This window comes from Mus musculus, chromosome 2, assembly GCF_000001635.26.
Source record: "Mus musculus strain C57BL/6J chromosome 2, GRCm38.p6 C57BL/6J".
NCBI lineage: Eukaryota > Metazoa > Chordata > Mammalia > Rodentia > Muridae > Mus > Mus musculus.
Window position 1 is genome coordinate 104,719,855 of NC_000068.7, and position 23,773 is coordinate 104,743,627.

Here is a 23,773-nt window from a genome sequence, read left to right on the forward strand (position 1 = left end):
TGTTAGGATGAAAAAAGACATATTGTGGTGTTACTTTATAGTACATATCCACCTACTAGCTATGTCTAGTCAGTGTAGTCATTCCTAAATAATCATTAAGTTGGTTAAGATAGCTTAAAACTAACTATATTTAGCAATTTATATGAAATACCGGATACAAAGAAAGATAATGAAGGATTAATGTATTTCCAAAGTGGGTTGGAAACATTGTTTGGATCCTTATTTGAATAACCATGAGGAAGTTGGAGCACAAATTGTCTATTAGTATTAGTTAATATTAAGGCATTATAGAACTTTGTGACAATGATTAGTTTTTTGTTGTTTTTTGAGATAGGGCCTGTTTGTAGCCTTGGCTGTCCTGGAACTCTTTATGTATGTAAACCAGACTGGCCTTGAAATCAGACATCTACCTGCCTCTGCTTCCTGAGATCTGCGATTAAAGGTACGCTTCCCCAGGCCCTGTAGTGGTTAGGTTTTAATGCACTTTGGACAGATGTGCTGAGTGGTAGTGCTGTCTAAAATGTGTTGGAATGATAGCAAAGAACAGACAAGGATACAGACTAAACAATATAGCCCTTTAAGAAATTATGGTTAATACTGTTGATGTGCATATGTGAAAGTTCATTTATTCCAGTCTCTTTTTTATATACTCGAAAGCCCTTCAAATAAGCTTAAAATGTTTAATTTTTTTTTTTAAAACATCTGTTGACTTACAGGTGATTCTGCTAGACTCCTCCCAGGGACTTGAATGATGATCTGCAGCCTGGTGCAGGTGGCACACTGAGTGACATAAAAGAGCTGCTTGCTACCCCAATGTGCTTCCCCCTCCCTCGCTCTCTCTGTTCCCAGGATAGTCTCTTTCTGTCCTCCTCTCCCTTCTCTGCCCTCATGGCTCTGCTCCTGTATACCTCTACCCCTTCTCCAGGTCCTTACTCTCCTCCCTCCCCCAAATAAGCCCCCTTATACCAGCCTGTCACATGGTGTAATTTCTCAGGGGGTAACTTGGAATGGGCCTGCCAGGCACCCCTACTTGAACACTTCATATAGTTCATAACACTTTCGAAAATTAATTTGTGGTAGAGAGTCCACTATATAATCAATGTTAGTTTCTGCTTTAACTCTTTAACACAAAAATACATTAATATTTTAATACAAAACATGCTGGGTGTGGTTTCATTCCAGCACTTGGCACACAGAGGCAGTAGTTCTAGGCCAATTTGGTGTATACAAACTCTGTCTCAACAAAATAAAAACTCCCTAATATGTAACTAGGCTTCCTGTTAAGTATTTTTATTTATTATTAGATGTATTTATGTGAGTGGGTATATAGATGTCCCATGTGTGTACATTACCCACAGAGGTCAGAGAAGAAATGTGAGTGTTGGATCCCTCCGAGTTACACATAGTTGTGAGCCACTACGTAGGTGCTGGGATCGAAACCTAGGTCTTCAACAGCAGCAACAAGTACTTTTACCTGCTAACCCATCTCTCCAGCCCCAGGATATTATTACTTTATTTCTTCTTCCTCTTCTTCCTCTTCCTCCCCCTCCTCCTATTTCTTCTTTTTCTTCCTTCTTCTTCTTCTTCTATAGAGCTTCCATCTGAGGAGGCTTTTTTAAGATTTATTTATTTCATGTATGTGGGTTCACTGCTGCTGTCTTCAAATACACCAGAAGAGGGCATTGCATCCCATTACAGATAATTGTGAGCCACCATGTGGTTGCTGGGATTTGAACTCAGGACCTCTGGAAGAGCAGTCAGTGCTCTTAACCGCTGAGCCATATCTCCAGTCCTGAGTATTTTCTTATATAAATACATTACTGCTCTATCCCCCAAATCCCTATGATTTTTTATATAAATTGAACATAATTATAAATCAACTCATCTAACAGGTCAGATGTTACAGCAACACACCATTCTGAGTAATAGTTTTTGACACATATAAAAATTTTTTTATTAAATACAACTTCAAAAATGTACAACTTCATATTTAGACATCCAAGCTTAAAATTTCTTTAGGCTACATAATCTGCCCTTAAAATACAATACACATACACAGACATTAGAAACTCAGTCTCCAAAATACTCAGTGAAGATGTCTGGGTGAGTCTTACGAAATTGGCCTAGCAGTTTCTTCTTCTCTTTGGCAGAGAGTTTTGAATCCTCATCAATAGTCTTTAGTAAGCTCAACAGTTGATCTTTGGTTTTCTTCTTTGTACTGCTAGAATACTCACTTTCATCAATTCTCTGGCAATAAATATAGCCTTAAGATTTAAAAGAGAAACTTCCAGTTAATGACTCTATTCTTCACATTTATCTAGAAAAACAATGCAGTGGTTTCCTTTTTATTTTCCTTTGTCATTCTATAAAATGCATCAGAGAGAATAAAGATAAGCTTAATCAAGCAGTTTTAACCCAGCCTATGAGATGGCTCATGGGAAAGGCACTTGCTGCTAAACCTGATGTCCCGAGTTCAATCCTCGTAAACATGACCGTGGAAGCACAGAATCAAGTCATAAAAGTTGTCCTCTGACCTAGACACACACACACACACACACACAAACACATGGAGGGAGGGAAGGAGGGAGGGAGGGAGGGAAGGAGGGAGGGAGAGAGAGAGAGGGAGAGGGAGAGAGAGAGAAAGAAAAGAGAGGAGAGATAGAGAATAGAGAGGAGAGAGAGAATAAGAAATGTGAGTTTTAAAGGTTTTAAAACAGACAAGAAAAAATAACCTGAAAGTTGTTGTAACCCAGGAAGCACTCTGCTAAGCCTAGAAAATTGAGGGGAATGTTTCAAATAATTTAGTTGAAACTCATCGTAGCAAAATAATTTCAAATCAGCACTCTGGACTGGTCTCAAACATCTGTGATCCTGGCCTTTGGAGGCAGGAGGAGCAAGACTTCAAGGTCATCTTTGGCTACAGAGCCATGGATCAGCCCTGACTACAATGAGATCTTGCCCTTAAAACAAAACAAACAAACAAACAAACCCAAAACCGTGTAGATAGCATTCTTAAATTACCTGTGTCTTTATTAGGATCTCTTCCTTTTTGTATGGCCAGAAGCTTAACACTAACAATTTTATGTAGAGCTGCAGGAATCTAGGAAGAAGGTACACAGGACATTATTCTAGTGCATTTTAATCTGTTACAAAGAATCACAATTCATTACTTTCAGAGTCTTACCTTGAAAACATCTTTTTGGTGATCCATTAAGAAGAGCACAAGAAGATCGGTTTTGCCTTTGGATACATTTTTATTGTTGACGATAGCTTTTGAGAATACCCTTTTCACTACCATCCGATTGTCACTCTGTAAGAAGAAACACACACCCCATGCTACATATTTAAAAGGCTAAGTTTAGTACTAAGGGGATATTAAATATGAATCTGCCATCCGCTGTGGCACAGTGGATGCTAATGCACTGAATACAGTTAACATTTAGACAGACTTACTTCTTCCTGTAATTTAAATTCCGAAGGATCTGCTGCAACAGCCATGAAGTAAAGCAGCCGTCTAAACTCCTCCCTGTTCTGGGAGTCCTGAAGCTTCAGAAACAGCTGCGTGGCTTCTAACGCCATTTCCGTCTTCCCATTTACTTTAGCCAAAGGAAAACAACTGCTTAATTTACCAAATATGACTATATTAAAATGAACAAAACTCATTACACTTTATGTTAAGTAGTACACTTCCTCAAAGTTGTTTCCAAAACAAAAAGCAGGAATGAAAACAGGAGTAAATCAACCTCCATACATGTGCCACGGCATGCATACATGTATGTGCATACATACTGACAAATAAGAGCAATTTAAATAAATACAAATAAAATGGATGACCAACACCTTAAGGACAACCTGTCCTCAGATCAACAATTGATACCACAGGCCCTTGTCATGCATTGTCTTAGGATGTTAAATCTAACTCTTGGCTTCATAAATTCCCACTCTGCTTCTCAAACAGACTCTGAGCATGTGCTATGTATATAATGCTGATAACTGTACCTGAGAAAAATAGAAGGGATTCTTTGAAACTCCCAATTTGTTTTCAAAATCCATGTAAAACATTGTGCCCGTGTAGGTCAGAAAGAACAGTGTTGTCCTTCTGAAAGGGGTACAGGGTCTTGCTGGTCACTCTTCTAAAGCAGGGAACTGCCACACCTGCCTAAGCTTGCAGCGAATGACAGCAGTGTTCTGAAGCAGCCAAAGTTCCTACCTAGCTTTGGAGCTACTAAGGTCTCATAGTGAACCCTAAATGCGTGTGTATGTATGTGTATGTATGTGTGTGTGTGTATATATATATGTGTATATATATGTGTGTGTATATGTGTATATATATGTGTGTATATATACACACATATACACACACACACACACACACACACACATATTCTTTATACAGCTGACTGTGCTTTGCCTCATGCTTTAGCAGCTGGTTTTGCCAGCTGCTGATAGTTTCTGCCATATTGTGACATTTGGAATTTTGAGAACTTTACAGATGCTAGAGAGGGTGTGGGTAGTTGTTGGTCATTTTGGGAGGTTGTTTGTGTTTTGTTAGTAGTGGTGCTCAAAAAGGAAACAAAAGGAAAGAAATTAGATTTATAGTCAGGGGCTAAAAATGGGTGGGAAAAAAAAGAACTCACAAAGTAGCAAAGAGCAGCTGCACAAGTAATTTTGTTTTTCTATAAGATGAACTCTGGTATCCAGTAGGGCTCACTTACCCAGGAGCTCTGCTATCCCATTATGAACATCATACAGGTGGTTCAACAGAGGCTCCCTAGTACTATAATATCTGCCAATAGCGTCAAACAGAAGTTCCTTCACTAAGTCTGTTCTGTCTGGTTGCTCAGGAAAGTTCCTGCTTATATCCACAACCATCTGGTCGGGAAGGTATTCCAAGCAGTCGATGGCTGCAGAGATCCATTCATCTTCCCTGGAGCAAGGGAGGAAAAGAGGCTACCTTAGAACACAGGAAAAAACCGACACATAGTATCTAGTTCCTTGATCATTTCCCATTTGCTACTAGGATAATGTTTCCCACACTTAAAGACAATAGAATCACTTACCATACATCTAAATTGTGTATGACAGGTTAAAGAAATCAACTACATTCCATTTTCCTTTTGTGTAAAAATATCATTTTACTACATTAAGGATGAGAAGGTCACCAAAATTAAAATTTGACCTCAAATTCTCCCTAGTGCTAGGATAATGAATGTGCGATATCACCCACATCTGGTTTCAAACCTGACTCCTAAACTGTAATTCTACCATATAATGTTGCTAGGTTCAGAGTCATGGGTATGCTCTATTACCTCTCGCTTTAGCTAGGACAGAATAAAGAAAGATAAAAGATTAACATTTCTCATTTCATTTAGTTTTTAGAGACAAGATAACATTTCAAAATAATCAAATCAAGAGGTAAGAGTTCCTTGGGAGATTTGTGTTGGTCTCTTGTCGCCCAGCCTGCTCTTCAAGTCACAATATAGGTAAGAATGACCGTGAACTTCTGATTCTCCTGGGTGTTTTGATTATAGGCACTGACGACCATATCAGGAGCTGCTGGAGAGCCGGGCGTGGCGCACGCCTTTAATCCCGGCACTCAGGAGGCAGGGGCAGGCAGATTTCTGAGTTCAAGGCCAACCTGGTTTACAGAGTGAGTTCCAGGACAGCCAGGGCTGCACAGAGAAACTCTGTCTCGAAAAACCAAAAAAAAAAAAAAAAAAAAAAAAAAAGGAGCTGTTGGAGAATAAACCCAGGGCTTCATAAATGAAAGGTAAACACTCTACCAACTAGCTATATACCCATTCAGAAAACACTGTATCTCAATACATTTGTTATTTGTCCTCTACTGCCATAGACTTTAGGGTTTACAAAAAAACTAAAGCTAGATATCTTTTCATTTGCTACACATTCTGTATGTCATAGCTTGGCTTTATAAAAAGAGGAAGCTATGAATCTTTAAGGTCATTTTTTAACACAAATTCTGAATATTAAGGTAACTATAAAATATTACATTATATTGTAGAAATGTACACAGTAGAATAAGCTTCCCATTGCAGAAGCAGAACTTAACAGCTAGTATGTTAAGTTTCATGTAAGGCTTTAAAGAAACTTTCACATAAGGCTTTAAACTTTAAAGACAATTTTAAAATTTTTTTATTTTTATTTTTTGAGACAGGGTCTCTCTATATAGCCCTGGCTGTCCTGGAACCCAGAGATCTGCCTCTGCCTCTCTAGTGCTGGCATTAAAGGTGTGTATCACCATACCTGGGTTTTATGCTATCAGTTGGCATTCAACTATTCATATGAACAATGTGTTGAAAACACAGAGCTAGGAAGGAGAAAGTTGTACTTCTTAAACACTTCCACCTCAGTAAGTAGACTGGCACACTACCTACTGAGGCAAAAAAATTAAACATTCAATCAACTGGAATCATAGAAGTTATTAGCCTTTAATAACGTTACTTAGGAGAAGAATAGACCAAATTATGGCTCTTCCTTGAGCTAAAAATGTCTGCTCTGGATACTGTAAGACTTCAAATCTTAAGATTTATATTCAAGCTAGGCAGGAGTGCACGCCTTTAATTCTAGCACCTGGGAGGCAGAGGCAAGTGGATCTCTTAAGAGTTCCAGGTCAGCCTGGTCTACAAAGCAAGTTCCAGGTAAGCCAGGGCTACAAACAGCCTTGTCTCAACAAAACAACAACAAAAATTTACATTCATACTGACAGCTGGAGGTGAAAGGTTTACTTTACAGTGCTTTAGGATAATGAGTGAAGTAGAAGATCACTCATTTAACAAGCATTCTAAAAGAAAGAAATGTACTCAAGTCAAGATTCTAAAAGTTTGTTGAGCCTGTTCATTTTAAGTCTGTGGGGAGTCTTAGGAGATGCAGGCATGCTGGTATCTTCACATGCCATTTTTGTTTTGGGGGGTTTTGTTTCTGTTGGTTTTTTTTTTTTTTTCTTCCTTTTTGAGACATATTCTAAGTGTGTATGAGATCTGCCTGCCTCTGCCTCCCAAGTGTCAACATTGTGATTATGAGTGTGTACAGGGTCTCATGTCGCCCAATCTGGTCTCAAACTAGCTATGTAGCTGAAGGTCACCTTAAAGTGCTGAGCCTTCTGCCTCTGCCTTCTAAGCTCTGAGATAAAAGGTGTGTGTCACAACACCTAATTTAGTCAACGCTGAGGCTTGAACCCAGAGCTTTGTGTGCACTGGGCAAGCTCTTTAACTCACAAACATATTGAAATAATTATATTTGCACTTACTGAGAGTCACCATAGGCCCTGAGAATTCCTCGATCCAGATAGTTGCTGGTGTTGACCATGTCAGGCTGTCTCTTAGACTGAGGGGCTTTAGGTACGACCTCTTGCTGTTTGAGTAAGGAGTCAAGAAATGGAAGGTCGACAAGTTGTAGCAGCCGTCCAATCGTCTCCTCTTGCCATACTTCATTGATAACTACACAGGAGAACGACAGAGTGGGAGGTATCAATTAATAGTTATTCCATGCTCACTGCAACATCTGTCTAGGTAGGTCTAACTATTAAATCTGTGGCAGAAAGTGGGTATAGTAGGCCACTCTTACTCATGGAGTGCTTTCTTACAACAAGACAATCCAAGATTTGTTTAAAGTGTAGGAGAACAGCCTCTGGACAAGAGGAATTCTTGTCATTCTTTGTTCCATATAAAGCAATATGCCAGAGATAAGGGATCAAGCCGTATAACATGCTAATGAGGACTCTAGAAGAAAGAATGGTTCATTCAATCTCAAAACTCATTTGAAACTATTGGCTGCAGAGTATTCCACTCAGGCTTTCCACACAACCAGGATGGGGGAGGGAGAGCAGAAATCAACATCATCAGGCTGCATTCTGGGGCCACAAGGAGGAGCATAAGAAGTCTGTGAAGACTTTAAATATGATTCTCAGCTGTTCATGTAACCTAATAAAATCTCAGGAAAAGAAACAGCTTAGAGCATACATTAAGGAAGAATCTGCATGCAAAACATTTCAGACTTGAAGCCCTGCCAGCAGATGGACAAAAGTCAGTGTTCAAGAGTTGTAACAGTGATGTGTTGTTGTTCAGGATAATAGACTTCTGTTGAAGCTCAACATAAACAGCCTTAACACACAGCACACTCTTTCTCTGCTTGAACATGAAAATTCAAATAAAAGCTGGGAGGAAATGTCTCCTGGGTCTTCCACTTCTCCCTGGGCATCACTAGCTTACCTTGAGGAGAGAGCCTGGTAGAGATATGTATGTGAGGGGAGCTGGCAGGCTTTAGACTCAGGTTCTCCCACAGGTCCTCCAAACTGTCCGACTTGATATCAGATGACATAAACGATGCATCTGAGTACCTAACAGTATGTCCACAGTAATGATGAGTGTTAGAGCTGCAGTGGCTACGGAGCTTATGTTTCAAAACCAAAACATAACAGATGAAAAGTCTGAGTGGAATAAAATACCTTTCAAGAGTCCCTTACTCAACCCAAATGCACTCTCTCTACTTGCTCTTTGGAGTCAGGATCTCTTGCATTCGCAAGCTCATCTCAAACTCACTATGTAGCTGAAGCTGGCCCTAAACTCCTGATCCTCTGGGCTCTACATCCCAGATCCTGGGCTTACAGGTAGATACCACTACACCCTGCTCTAAAATACAAATATTCTAAATAGACTCTCCTGTGCCCTTTATTTAGATATAACACAATGACTAAAACTGTATCACCAATTTTAAAACATAATAAAACTGAGCGAGGCCTGGTAAAACGTCTCATCCTAGCCCCTCAAGAGGCAGAGGCAACGGGCAGTGGTGGCGCACGCCTTGATCCCAGCACTCGGGAGGCAGAGGCAGGCGGATTTCTGAGTTCGAGGCCAGCCTGGTCTACAGAGTGAGTTCCAGGACAGCCAAGGCTACACAGAGAAACCCTGTCTCAAAAAACCAAAAAACAGAACAGAACAAAAAAACAAAACAAAAACAAAAACAAAAACAAAAAAGAGGCAGAGGCAAGAGAACCCTGAGCTTACTGTGAGCCTGGCTTGTTACCTACAGCAAGTTATGGGCCAGTTTGGGTTCTACAGGAAAACCTGTCTCAAAACACCAAAAAACAAAAACAAAACAAAAAAAATCCTGAAATTGTCAGTCTGTTTTTTTTTTTTAATCTTAGTTGGTATGAATATTCTTTTGTTTGCCACAGAAATATTAATATGCTCCACTACCCAATACTGTTGAAGATCCCAACAGCACTGTACAATATTTATAAAATGTTCTTTCTAAAACTCCAGTTGCAAACTTTTGGTCTCAAGAACTTCAGGCAAAGCATGAAGATGCGTTAGAGGGGTGTGGAGCAAGCATGCTCTACACTATCCTCTTATTCCTTTGCTTGTGTCTAGAGAGGTACATTTTATTGAGAGACTTAAAAATATTTAAAGTCAGTACCCTATGATCCTGACTCTAAGGTCAAGTCTGAGTGGTTTATTGCCTCCTCTGAGGTTTAGCTGGAGCAATGAGGGGAAGACAGTCTTACTTCATAAACTCACCATGCACTCCTCACGTGCGTTCACTTCCATCAGCGGTCCCCACATTCTGTCGTTCCAGACTCCCAGTCTCTTCCCCATGGTTAGTACAGCCTCCCCCTCCCTAGCCTGCAACATTGCTTCCCTAGTTCTCACTGACTACCGAGCACCATTTCCGGCCCAAATGGTCTCCCTAAAATATAACCCCATCCTGTCCTCAGTGTCTTTGTGGTCTTTCCAACATCTATATGATCAAGTCCCAAGTTCTTTACCATTCCAGACAGTGGCACCCACCTATGTCCCAGCTTCTCTGGAGGCTGGGGTAGAAGAATGGCTTGAGCTGAGAAATTCAGGAATGCCTGAGCCACACAGAAAGAACTTGTCTCAAAATTAAAAACAAGCAAAAACCTCACAAACCAAAATCACGGGAACCCTGGAACATGTCACATGAAGCTCTGAGTACTGTCAGTCTCTCACTTTTCACACTCCAGAGCCACCACGTTCTAGATTCCAGTAAGACTCTAGAGCTGGGGTCTCTCTGCCTGCCCTTCTGTCTTCTGTTCTCATCCCTCCTTGATAGGAATTGCCAAGCAGTTTTCACAGTTACTCCAACTTGAGGCAAAGTTTGTTGACTGTTTTTGCAAAATAGTATGAACAAATGAAGTCTACCTGGTATACCTGGTACGTTATCAACATTTTAGTATATTTTATTAAATTTACCAGGATTTGGACTTTAGTCAAAATTATCAGTGTCTTTAAAAAAAAAAAAATAAAAATGCTGCTACTATGCCCATGACCACCTAATGCCAGGACTCACCTGGAAGGCGAATGCACTTTGTTCTCATGGCCTAACTGATTATCCTGATTAGGTATTGTTGTGAATCTATAAAGGCTGCAACTGCTATCTTCAAATGTAGGCTTCTTGTCCTTTCCAAAGACTCTAGTTTGAACGGCTTCAAATACTTTGTAGTCCATAAGTGCCTGACACACTCGCACCACTTTGGCCCGAGGAATATCGACATCACCAAAGAATTTATTCTGAGTTAAGTGGGAGTAAATGACATCCACGGCTTCCGAGCCGACGAAGCAGTCGTTGTGCCGTTTTAAGTGGTGCCTTCGCTTCTTCACTTCCACCTGGGTTTGAAGGGTGTTTATAATGCTGCTCCACACGTACGTGGCTCCGAATGGCTTCTGGGCCACACTGAAACCTAGAGAGAGGAACTGTGCATTAGCACTTTTGTTCATTTATAACGAGGTCCAAGCAACTCCTAGAAAGAAGGGAAATTAGCAGAAGCATATTATTGATGACAATTTATTTAAAAATTTAGTGCCTGCTATATACTAAGTGTTGTCCTGTGTGGTAGACACAGAAGTGAATAAAATCTGCTCTCACGGGGCTGGTGAGATGGCTCAGTGGGTAAGAGCATCCGACTGCTCTTCCGAAGGTCCAGAGTTCAAATCCCAGCAACCACATGGTGGCTCACAACCATCCGTAACGAGATCTGACTCCCTCTTCTGGAGTGTCTGAAGACAGCTACAGTGTACTTACATATAATAAATAAATCTTAAAAAAAAAAAGATTTAAAAAAAAATCTGTTCTCACATTTGAAGACACTATGGGCGGATCCAAACAATATGTATGTGTTCAATTAGTGCTGAGAAGAATTAGCTGCTGGGCATGGTGCTCACCTGTGACTAGCACAGGACGCTGAGGCAGAGGATCAATAGCGAGACTCTCAAGAGATCAACAGGCACACACATGGGCTGGGGTGGAGAGGTGGCAACAGCTGAGTAAGAGAATGCTATTTCATTGGGTGTGTGGGTGTGTGTGTGTGTGTGTGCGCGCGCGCTCGCGAGATCCTGCGCTGATGGGTTGTATGTGGACAGACATGTGTGCCACAGCACGTCAAAGGACAACTTGCAGAAATAGGTTTTCTCCTTCCACCATGTGGGTGCTAGAGATCAGATGCAGACTGCCAGGCTTGGCAGCTGTGTCTCTTCATGCTGATGCACATCCGCCTCTTGATGGCCTGAGAATACTACTCCTTCCTTTTTACTTTATGTGGATGTGTTTTGCCTATGTGTGTACGTATGTGCACCACAGACTGCCTAGTGCCTGAGGAGACCAGAAGAGGGGGATGATTCTTTGGAACTGGAGTTACAGGTTATTCTCAGCTGCACGTGGGTGCAGGTGCAGGGAACTGAACCTGGGTGCTCTGGAAGAGCAGCCAGTGCTCATAACTACTAAGCCATTCCCATCCCGAGAATGCTGCTTTGGTTGGCTGGTTGGTTGGTTGGTTTTTCGAGACAGGGTCTCACTGTGTACTGCTGGCTGTCCTGGAACTCTCTAGGCGAGGCTGGCCTCAAACTCAGAGATCCACCTGCCTCTGCTTCCTCAGTGCCACAATTAAAGCATGCGCATCGCCTGCCAACTGGCTGAGGATGCTATTTTAAATGGGATGCCAGGAAAGACTTTTCTAGGGTTGGAGATTTAGCTCAGTGGTAGTATGTTTGCCTGACAAGTGAAAGACCTTGGGTTCAGTACCAGCCCCGGAGACACAAAAATCACAAAGGCAAAAAGAAAAAAGAAAAAGAAAAACCACAGAAATTAGGAATCACTTTTCCAATAGTTACATCTAAATAGGGACTTGAGTAAAACCAGGAAGTAAGCTGTACAGACTCTAGGGAAAAAAAACAGAGAACAGAAAATCCAAAGGCCCAGGGGCATGCACTCTGCTAGAACATGCCTGTCAAACCAGAGTGGCCTGAGGAGAGAGCCGAAGTAGGAAGTGAGAGCAAGGAGGGGGTAGATGATCCACTACCAGCTACACGCAAGATTGTCCAACTATCCAGTCATCACCAGCTCACCTACGAGGCAGATAGCATCTCGGATGTGAGATACAAAGTGGACTCACAGACTCCATGCCACTTCCGAGCACACTGAAATCCTCCTGGGATTGACTCATTGTCACGCATGCACGCAGGAATGCACATGCACACACACGGGCTGCTTCCTGTTTTGCAAGCTTCTAACTTAAATACTTCGTAAGCAGGGTAAAGTAATAGGAGTTTATTAACTATTGCAAAAGACCAGGGTGAACACAGAAACAAAGCAAGATTTTTACCCAGCACACCTAGAAAGGGAAGATGAGCCCTGAAGACATTCCTGGTAGGCTGGTGAGATGGCTCAGTGCGTAAAGACAATTGCGGCCAAACATGATGAGCTGGGTTCAATCCCCAGAACCAACATGGTGGGATGAGAACACTGACTCCCCAAAGTTGTTCTCTGTCTTTACAGGCATACACACACACACACACACACACACACACACACACACACGAATTAACTTTTTTTAAACGTAAAAGGAAAAAAAAAAAATCCAAGCCAGCAAGATGACTCAGCAGATAAAGGTTCTTCCCGGAGCCTGGCAACTGTGTTCAGTCCCCAGAACTCACATGCTACAAAGACAGAACTGACCCACATACAAACTAAATTAAATTTGAGAAAATTTCCCATATTTTTCCTTAAATAAAACTGATTATCTGGCAAAAATACAGAGAAGAAAAGGAAAACTAAAGGGACAGAAAATGGGCCTTGGGCTTTACCACGCTGACGGAACTGAACCTAGCTACTTAGTTAATCATATGCTCAGAGGCTCTGTGTCTCTGCTGCTCTCTCCCCTCTCCCCCTCTTTACATAATCAGTGTATGCTCTCTATTGAAAATTCAGCAGTCCAAATTAAGCCTCTGCTTTTGTTAAAGAAATTGCTTCATTTATATGGATTCTCTTGGCGGAGAAGCAGGAAAGTTACTACTTCCTTTCAGAGACTAAAAGTAAGGAATATGGAGACTGACCATTAAAGGAACCATTGCCTGAAAGGAAGGAAATTTAAAGGTGTGTGTGTGTGTGTGCTGAGCTTTGGTGGCGCATGCCTTTAATCCCAGCACTTGGGAGGCAGAGGCAGGTGGATTTCTGAGTTCGAGGCCAGCCTGGTCTACAAAATGAGTTCCAGGACAACCAGGGCTACACAGAGAAACCCTGTCTCAAAAAACCAAAAAAAAAAAAAAAAAAAAAAAAAAAAAAAAGTATGTGTGTGTGTGTGTGCCCAGATTGCTATGTGCGTGTGCGAGGATCCAAAGTCAAGTCCTCCTGATTGTACAGCAGGCACTCCTGTTGCTAATTCTCTTTCTAGCCCCTCTTCCTACATTTTTAGCTCCTGAACAACATCAAAGCTCAGCTAGAGGTTATATATATATAATATATAAGCATTCTGTGCGGGGGCATGAGCATGCCAAGGCATGTGTATGGAGGGAGAAGGACCACTTGCGGAACTCACTTGCTTCTCTTTCCAGCGCGTGGCTTCTGAGCTGGAACCCAGGCCATCGGGCTTGGTGGCAAGCACTCTTCCTGGCTAAGCCATCTCACCGACCTTGCTCGTTTTAGTGCAATGGAGAAAGAATTACTTTTCTGTTGTTTTTCTTTTGCATCAGGGATTGAACTGAGTACTGAGGTACGCGCCCAGCATATGCTTTGCCATCAAAGCTATACCCTAGAGCCAAGAATCTTAAATTCATCATTTACGATCCACCTTCAGTATTGAAGTGTAAGGAGTACATTGAGTCACTACACTGGATTACTTCACGGCATAATTTTATAACTGCTAGCAATTGTAACAGTTTTTACTGTAAAAATTAATAGCACACATATAAAGCCATCTGCTGTTTATTTGTAGGTTTTCAATTCTAAAAGATAATTTATTACCTACTCATTGTTTTGCTAGTTCAAAATGATCAGTGAGATTGTTTTCAATTTTAATAGTGCTTTAAGAATGAAGATAGCTGGGCATGGTGGGGCACACCTTTAATCCCAGCACTCTGGAGGCAGAAGCAGGTGGAGCTATGTGAGTTGGAGGCCAGCCTGGTCTACAGAGTGAGACTCTGTCTCAAAAAAAAAAAATCCAAACAAAACAAATATTAAGATAATTCCTAATGTAGTGGAAAATAGAAATAACTGCTGCAGCCTTAGAAATATTAGGTAAGCAGTTTCAAGACTCAAATCCTAGAGACTGTGAGAAACAGTAAAGTAAAACTGGTGTTACCTGTGAGGAAAGCCAGAGTCCACACTGAGGGGGTCTTAGAATTGGTATCCAGGCCTCAGGGTGAGCTTCACTAACCTGGCTACAATGTGCCAATAGCCACCTCCTTCCTTTACTGTAGTGTGGAGCAGGGGCTCCTATATATAGCCCAGGCTGGACTTGAACTCAGAGATCCACCTGCCTCTGCCTCTCCAGCTCCGGGATTAAAGGTGTGGCCACTACCCCAGGCCCAACAGCCCAAGTTCTTAATTTATTTAAAATACCAGAGATCATAATGAGTTTTAAATTAACCTAATGCTGGCTCATTAATCTTTCCATTTGTGTGTATGTGTGTATTGTTTTTTGAGAAAGGGTTTCTCAGGGTATAATCCTGGCTGTCCTGAGTGGAACTCACTCTGTAGACCAGGTTGGCATTGAACTCACAGAGATCTATCTGCCTCTGTTTCCTGAGTGCTGGGATTAAAGACAATTGCTACCACTGCCCAGCTTGAGACTATGTCTTAATGTAGCCCAGGCTGGCCTGGCTCTATGTAGTAGCTTGGCCTTGAACTGATGATCCTACCTCTATTTCTTGAGTTCTGAGATTGCAGGTGGGCTTCAAATTCCCATTTTATCATTACCAGTAATACCTACCATTTGAGTATGCACAGCATGGCAAACTATGACTTCTCTAATTTAACCAGACACATGGCTCTGTGGAAATAGTTAATAATCACCCCTTTTTCAGAAAATTGAGGTTCAGTGTGTTGAACTTGCCCTGGGTTACACAGATAGTAATTGAATACTAGCTTTCCCTAATACTTACGTATGTTTTATGATTAGTTATTTGGTGTTGGGAATATAGATTAAGTTCTAAAGCAGTGGTTCTCAGCCTTCCTAATACTGAGACCCTTTAGTACAGTTCCTCATGTTGTGGTGATGCCTGGCCATAACATTATTTTGGTTGCTGCTTCATAACTGTAGTTTTGCTACTGTTATGAATCATAATGTAAATATTTTTGGAGACAGTTTGCCAAAGGGGCCACAACCCACAGGTTGAGAACTGCTGTTCTAAACAGAAGCTCCTGAAGACTGAGGAAGTAAACAGCTCAAAGCCTCAGGAAGTCCCTGAAACTGACGGGCCAGACGGACTTCCCAAGGCACTAGGAACTTCTGAGGAGGCAGAGACCACTTAAGCTAGGTCAAGTGTGCAGTGAGCTCCGATTTCCAGCTTGCATGAGCTGGGGTGGCATCTGGGTTCACAGCTCCTTCCATGCTAGCTCCTTTAAGTGACCCTTCTCCTGTACTCCTAATAGATGCACGGGTGTGGGTGTCATGTAAGTCTGTCAGCCCACACACTGTCAAGGTCATTGTCTTTGACAATGCATAAAGTTTAAGGACAACCTGGACTGTAAGAAACTCTATCTCAGGAGAAGCCAGTTAAAAGATACAAGATTAGAATTCATCTTTCCATGGCAATTCCAATAAGGTAAAACAATGAAAGAACCAAGAGATCAGAAGAAACAAATTCAAAAGTTTTAAGATTTACAAATTCTTTCCCAAAGTGTTTATAAACACCTGGAAGCCAGTACTGAAATAAAGTAGAATATTGTGAATTCTGTAATATATACAACACATAGGAGTAAAACAGGAAAATAAGACAGCAAACCTGGAGATATCAGATTGTCTTTCTCATAAGGGAAACAGACTTTAAGGTCAGCAAATTCTCTTTTCTTTTAAAGACAAAGTTTCAATGTGTTGCTAAGGCTGGCCCAGTACTCCTGGGTTCATGTGATCCTCCTGAGCCAAGTAACTGGCATACAGGCATACAGGCACGGTTCTCACACCCACCTGGGGTAGTGATGTGTTAAAGATACAAAGTTAAAACACTCCAGCCACAAAGTAGGCTAGTACAAGAATCCTGAAAGTTGAAGCAAAGTCACCAATTCTAACCAAAGGATGGTGACAGGGATGGGCATGCAGCCAAAGGATGGTGACTGACAGGGATGGGCATGCAGCCCGAACGGCATGGGAAAAAGCTAATGCTTACATAGGAATTAAGTAAGGAGCAAGGAACAAACTTCCCCGTATTAGCTTGCTACTAAAACGTGGGAAATCAGGACGTTTTACAGGTTGGATAAGACTGTAAGAAAGATTAAAGAACAGGTTAGAGCAGGGCGGCCAGCACCTGTGTGCCACATAATGTTTCCAGAGGCCTCCAGGCAAGATAAAAGCCAGCCTTTTCAGGCCCCTCTGTTCTCATTGACCATTAGTTCCCAAGCACCACACCGTGTTCCCAGGAATTTCCCCTCAAGCATCACCACCCACAGACCCAAAGCTCAAGTTCACACAGACACAGCGACCCACAGTGAACGGAGGACTCGACAGGTCAATATGTCAAAGCTCATACCAGGATAACCAGGTTTGACTACAGATCCCCCAGTGCTGCGCAGGATCTATCCTATCACCCATTAAGACCGGAAAAGCATGCTAGCCAAATAAAACGGACTTTCTGTAATTTCTAGACAGAATTCAAGAAACCAGAGAGTGCACAATGACTGTTTCTCAGGCTAGCGAGCAGTCGCAGCTGAAGCTTCAGATTGTCCTACAGCCTCGCTAGCATAGAAGCTGGACAACTCCTGAAAAGTCTACATCTTGAAGCCAGGGGCTGTGACTATCTTTAATCCTGGCCCCCAGTGGGCAGAGGAAGAGGCAGGCCAATCCAGTGCAGCCAAAGCTACAGTGAGACCCTCTCTCAAAAATCAAATCAATAAAATCAGAATAAATAAACTCTTCATCTTGAAGCTATTTTCCATTTGGTCAATGGTGTTCTAAAATACCAGGACTGTGTGAAGAGCACTGACTATTCTTCCAGAGGACTTGGGTTTGCAAGTAGCAACTACATGGCCACTTACAACTATAAATCCAATTCCAGGGGAGGGACCCGACACTCCAATTTCCACACATACATGATGCAGACTTACGTGCACGTAAAACAACCATGCATATAAAATAAAAATTAATTTAAAAATTTAAATTATCTAAGAATCTAAAACTAAGCTACAGTAGGTCTGGTCAAAAGATTTCATCTCTGTATCTTGGTTCTTTTACCAACCACTATAGCAGTTGAATAATATAGTTAAGCTTGTTCTCAGGTCTACACTGCTAATTATAAGAATTTAAAGACTGAAATTGTTCTTGCTTCCCTGAGAAACAAACACATTGAATATCAAACAGAATGATGGATCTATAGGAAAGAAAACATGGGGACACATTAAACCTAGAGCTCTTAACATTATGGTCTCCTTTTTTTTGTTCAGTTTTTGTTGTTGTTGGGTTGTTGTTGTTGTTTTTAATGACACTGCCTTATGACCCAGTTTGGTCTCAAACTTGCTATTGTAGCTGCAGCAAGTTTGAATTCATGACCCTATTACCTCTACCTCCTGCGTGAAATGCAGGCAAAAACTACCATGCCTGTGTTGCATATCCTCCTAAATGATACATTAAACCTATTCTACTAAACATCTTTTATTTGCTTGAAAACAATAGTTTGAAGAGCAAAAATCACTTTTCATAAAAAAAAAGTTTATTAACAATAAGTTACATTTTCTTTTCTTTTTTCTTTTTGGTTTTCGAGACAGGGTTTCTCTGGATAGCCTTGGCTGTCCCGGAACTCACTCTGTAGATCAGGCTGGCCTTGAACTCAGAAATCCGCCTGTCTCTGCCTCCCAAGTGTTAGATTTAATCCCAACACTGCCTGGCAAGTTACATTTTCAAGAGAATTCCAACCTTTAGTCATTTATTTGAAATACTGATCATTGCCATTTTTAATGATACATAATGATGTTATGTATAAGTTACTAACCAATAATTCCTTTAAAGCCAACTCATAAATCAGCCACGGTAGGACATTACATTTACTCAGATTACAAGGGACACTCAGGATCAACCTTGAAAACAGCAGTTCACCCTTACTGAGAGAGCCTAGTCAGGGGAAGCCGCTCTAACCATGCAAGTGCCTACAGGTACATCAGCATGCATTCTGTAGCCAGGCTGTGACAGAGGGGTAGCATGCACACATGACTCCTGAAAACATGCTACTTCGCTCATTTGCTCTTGAAATGGTCTCACCACGCAGCTCTGGCTGGCCTGAAACTCCCCATGTAGACCAGCCTGGTCTTTAGTGTACAGAGATCTACCTTTAATCCCTTGACCTTTCAAGTCCTGGGATTAAAGGTATGTGTTACCAAGCATGAAATGATTATTTTCATTCTAGAGCTTTGGACTGAAAATTTAAAAAGTCATTGAAATAACTAATTTTTCTCCTATAAAACTTTAAGAAATAGAGTTAGTACATCGTTTTCAAGTTTCTGTACAGTTACAGAGTTCAAATAACTTAGCCGCTTTATGAGCCATCTCAATATTGCTTTAACACAGGTTAATGAACATTTGTTACTTGTAGATTATTGCTAACTACTAGAAAAACATTTGTAAAGGTTAACCCAATGGTTTGCTGTGGATCATTTTACATCCTCATCAGATCTGTCAGGGGACATGTTTTATTTATCAATGGGAAGGAAGGGGCTACTGACATCTAGAAATGCTAAAAGTCCCACAATGCACAGCATGGCTCCCACAACAGAGAAGTGTCCACAGTGCCTAGGTTAGGAAAGCTTGGGTGGATGAAATACTGTTCAGGGTGGGAGTGTGTGCTAAGGCATGCAGACTCAAGCAGCGTGGACTCGGGAATTCCGCCGTCCTGGGTTTCACTCTTGGATCCCACCCTTCATTAAAAAAATCCAACTTTTGGCAAACTACCTAACTCTACTGTTGGAATCACATGCTAATGTGGCTAACCGTGTACAACAATAAGCAAAGTCCAGCTCAAACCAGGGAAAAAACTATCAGTATCTAGAGGAAGCCCAGGAGACATGACAACTTATAGAACAGAGGACCTTTCTTTTTTTTTTGGGGGGGGGGGGTTGGGGTTTTTTTGGTTTTTCGAGACAGGGTTTCTCTGTGTAGCCCTGGCTGTCCTGGAGCTCACTTTGTAGACCAGGCTGGCCTCGAACTCAGAAATCCGCCTGCCTCCCGAGTGCTGGGATTAAAGGCGTGCGCCACCATGCCCGGCTTCTTTTTTTTTTTTTTTTTTTTAAAGACAAAGTCTCACTATGTAGTCCTGACCAGTCTTGATTTTAAGACATCCATCTGCCTCTGCCTCCCTAGTGCTAAGAATAAAAGCACACCTCACCATTAAGTCATTTAGGATTTAAGAGAATTTTATTTAAGGGACAGATTACAGTTCGCTGAACATGGTCTCAGCACACTCAGGAGGCTGAGGTAAAGCAATGTCCAATGTGACGTAAGCTTGAGCCACAGCAGAAAATCCTGTCCTCATTCATGAACAAACAGTTGGAGGACTGGAGATGGCTCAGAAGTTAAGAACACTTGCTGCTCAGAGGACCTGAGTCCAGGTGCCAGCATCCACATTTGGCAGCTCACAACCACCTGGTCAGATCCAGAAATGATGACACCCTCTTCTGGTCTCTGTAGCCATCTACTCTCATGTGGCACACAAACTTCCACATACACATAAATAGTTCTTATAAGCCACCACCCTTCCCAAAACATAAAAAACCCTGGGGGTATAGTTCAGTGAAAGAACACTTGCCAGGTATGTATAAAGTTTTATTTTTATCTTTTCAGGTTCATTCCATCATTTTATGTGTGTAAGTGTTTGTCAAAATGTATGTCTGTGCACCATATGTATGCCTGGTGCTTACAAAGGCCAGAAGAGGAGGTTGGAACCCCTGGAGCTGGACTTACAGAAAGTTGCAACCCTTTATGGGGGTGCTAAGAGTCTAACCTAAGTCCTCTGGAAGAGAAGCCAGTGCTCTTAACTACTGAATCATCTCTGCAGTCTCTTGACAGCAGTTCCAAAGCCGTTACTCAGGCTGGAGAGAGCTGCTCAGTGGTTAAGAGCACTTGCTGCTCCTGTAGAGGGGCCAGTTTCAGTTCCTGGCACCCACATGATGGGTAACTCCAGGGGACCCTATAATTCTTCTGTTCTCCTTGGGCACCAGGCACACACATGGTGTACATATATACATGCAGGCAAAACACTTACACATGTACTAAATGAAATCAATTAATCTATAAAAATGACTCAGAGAAATGTTTAGTAGGCAATAGCTGAAACTTCGTGAGAGCAGTAAATGTCACTGAGGTTATGTCACAGCTCGGTAGCTGAGGCCAAGTGGGAAACTTTCCGACATGACAGAAACAGATACTGCATCTCTTCCTGGATATTGCCTTTGACAGTCCAAAGTTTGCTTTCCTATCTGGCACTAGAGAAAGGCTGACTCTGAGGTGCCTCCATAAAGGCTGGCTGTAGGTATAAGTCTCTCCTGACAAGAACAATATTAACATTTGCTAAGAGAAACATCTACAAAAGTAGGCATTGCGCCCTCCCCTGCTTTAATTCCGCGATTAGTGAGAAAGCATATGGGAAGTATTCTGAGCTCCTTGGAAAAGTGACACCAGCAAATTCAAAGACTTAGGTTACAGTATAAAGGGATAACGAGATAGCCAACCACTTTCTTGTTGGTCTGTATTAAGACAGGTGTCTTAAGTTCTGGCAGAAGACTAGCACAAACCCCCTTTTCCTCATAAATCAGGTTCCGGCTTGTGTTTATAGCCATTGAAAGAGTTACTAATCCCTGGAAAAAGGGACGTACAAAGCTGCTTGCCAGAGCACACAGACAGGGAATGGCAAGGAACCAACCCCCAGGCTCCCATTACCTCCATCAGAAGGACTGTGACAAAGCAGCGCAGGGTGGAAGAGGAGTAAATAAACAATTAGCAAATCGGAATCCCAGCTGCAAAGAGCAGCTGGAGCCCACAGCAGCCCCCTCAGCAGCCCCCTCAGCAGCCCCCTCAGCCCTGGGTGCCTGATGCTGAGGACAGTAAGTGAGCGGTCTTTTCCTTCAGTGAGAATCTGCTAGCCACACAGGTCAAACCTTCCCACAGTGAGTCAGCTAGCTACCCAGTTTTAAAATGCATTCCCTCTCACCACCTAAAAACCTGTTCACAAATGTCCAGAGCCCAGAACTGACATTTCAGCTGTTAGGAAAGACCTTCCGAGTTAAAGTAGGTGAATTTGGGAATCCCATTTACCAGAGAGAGCCTAAAGCTATCAACAATTTCCAGTGCCATGTCAAGTGATAAAGTGATCAGAGCCTGTTAGGTGAGAGCAGTAAGTGGTCAGATCTTGTTTGCTGGGGTTTTTTTTGTTTTGTTTTGTTTTTTGAGACAGTCTCATTTTTTAACTGTTTGGTTTGGAACTTTCTGTGTAGAGCTGACTTGGAACTCAGAGGCCTTACCTCTCTCTGCCTCCCCAGTGTAGGACTGAGGGCTTACACCTCTACAGCTGGACTATAGGCCGCTTTTATAATCTGTACCGAGAAAGCAGTTCTCTAGCAAAATTCATCATTAAGATCTTGGAGATTATGTGGAGCATTGATTAGTAAAGTCAGTCAAACACAATAGCTGGGACCACTGAGATACACTTTTCTGACCTAGGGGAAGGAATCACTGTTTCCGCAAGTTGGCATTTTACAAATGAAAAGCTTTGGTAGAGAGCCAATTTCTCCAGCTCTCTATCCCGCAGTTCCAGAAAGGGGGAAAGGTGGCACCTTATCCAAACAAATCCAAATATCTCCTTATTTGCAGAATTAAGAGTCAGAATTTTAGAACGGATTATCGGATTCGGGTCAAAGATCTTACACCCGCCCTCAATGATTCAATACATTTGTCTCCCAAAGTCATGTAACTATCAGATCAGGGGTTGGGGGGGGGTGATGGGGGCTTCACTGAAACATTGCTTGTAGCGAAAGTGTTAAATTTACACAATATTACTTCATCTCCTGAGTCTGGGAGCCACCGACCTCTGATCCCACCATGCAGTCAAGAGTTCGTTCTCCAGACGCTGGCCAGGAAACTATTCAAAATTCCGCGCGTGTCACAAGTCAGGCTGTGGAGCCTAACCCCCACTGCGAGCGAAGTTTGGTAAAGTTCCTAAAACGCCGAGCTCTGGCTGCGGCGGGGTCCGTGGCCCGTGGCCCGTGGCCGGCTGCCCACCCAGGAGGAGAAAGCGGATCCTCGCGGCCGCGCAGCCCGCGGAGCGCACCGCCCGCCCACAGCCCGCGCCCGCCCCACGCTGCCGCGGCCCTCCGACCCACCCGGAGGTCTCTGTGCAGGGCTGTGCAGAGCCGACAGGTTCAGCGCCGCCGCCTTCTCTCGAACCGTGGCCATGTCAGCGGCGGGCTGGACTCCGTGCCCGCGCCGCCGCTGCTGCCGCTGCTCCACAGACTGCGCGCCCGCGCCGAAGCCTCGGGTTAACTCCCGGGGAGCGGGGCTCCCGGCGGGCTCCGCCCCTGGCGATCACGTGTTTCACAGACTGGCTCCAAGCCTCTGCGCTCCAAAACGCCCCAGGCAGCTCCAGGCGGGCGGTGTCCAGGTAGAAAGTACTTAGGCATGGCTTTTCCAGTGCTAGTCGGTACTAGCCCGGGGCTAGACCCGCTGAGTCCCAAGGTGTCCCTCCAGGATCTGCCCTCGCTCCAACCGGAGTCTTATTGCTCCAGGTCTCAGTGCTTTCTGCTCTCACCTGCTAGTATTAGGACCAGGTTGGCTGGGCTTTTAATGAGAATTACCTGAACCGACATTTAGCAATTCGTATTTGGACCATAAATGCTCCCAAGTGTGTCAGGATAATAAATACTTGGAGTTTTTTTCCTTCCTGTCCCTCTAAAGAACAAACAAAACCTTATCTAGCCTAGGAGAGCAATGTCTAGAGGTCAGAGGACCGCAACAACAAAGATCATGGGGCTTCCTGCCAAGGAAATCTGTGTTGATTCTAAATTAACCCTGGGTCTGGTGAGCACCGGGAAGGGGAGCATGGAAGAACAAACTGGAGGGGGAAGGAGAGAGGGTTGCTGCTGGGAGCGCTTCAGTTTCTTGGGTAATTGAGGTAGAGAAACCAGGGACCCAGTGCTGGGTTAAGTCGGCAAGGTTGAATGATGTTGGAGATCATTAACCTAGCTGACGGATGCATGACCGTCCCCTCCCTTCTTCTTTTGAATAAAGTCAGGGTCTTTCTATATACCCTGGCGGTCCTAGAATTTGCTC

The 23,773-nt window shown here is 42.8% G+C and overlaps 1 protein-coding gene across 1 annotated transcript; it reads right to left on the reverse strand.

Moving 5' to 3' along the window:
- Positions 1–1,929: 1,929 nt before the first annotated feature.
- Depdc7 (DEP domain containing 7) lies at positions 1,930–23,003 on the reverse strand. The gene is made up of 9 exons (NM_144804.2): positions 22,828–23,003; positions 10,330–10,720; positions 8,229–8,356; positions 7,268–7,457; positions 4,716–4,927; positions 3,454–3,596; positions 3,185–3,310; positions 3,022–3,100; positions 1,930–2,264 (listed from the first exon to the last, which is right to left on the reverse strand). Exons 1-9 carry the CDS (start codon positions 22,898–22,900, stop codon positions 2,071–2,073), a joined length of 1,536 nt encoding a protein of 511 aa, NP_659053.1. The 5' UTR covers positions 22,901–23,003; the 3' UTR covers positions 1,930–2,070.
- Between the last annotated feature and the right edge of the window lie 770 nt (positions 23,004–23,773).

What these genes read in the sequence shown, in the direction of transcription:
- Depdc7 (NM_144804.2), bottom strand. Translation starts at nt 22,900, where the DNA reads ATGGCCACGGTTCGAGAGAAGGCGGCGGCGCTGAACCTGTCGGCTCTG. An exon ending in TGGGATAGCAGAGCTCCTGG is followed by an intron (nt 3,597 to 4,715) that starts GTAAGTGAGCCC and finishes CTTTGGCTAAAG; the next exon opens with TAAATGGGAAGACGGAAATG. An exon ending in ACCAAAAAGATGTTTTCAAG is followed by an intron (nt 3,101 to 3,184) that starts GTAAGACTCTGA and finishes CCTTCTTCCTAG; the next exon opens with ATTCCTGCAGCTCTACATAA.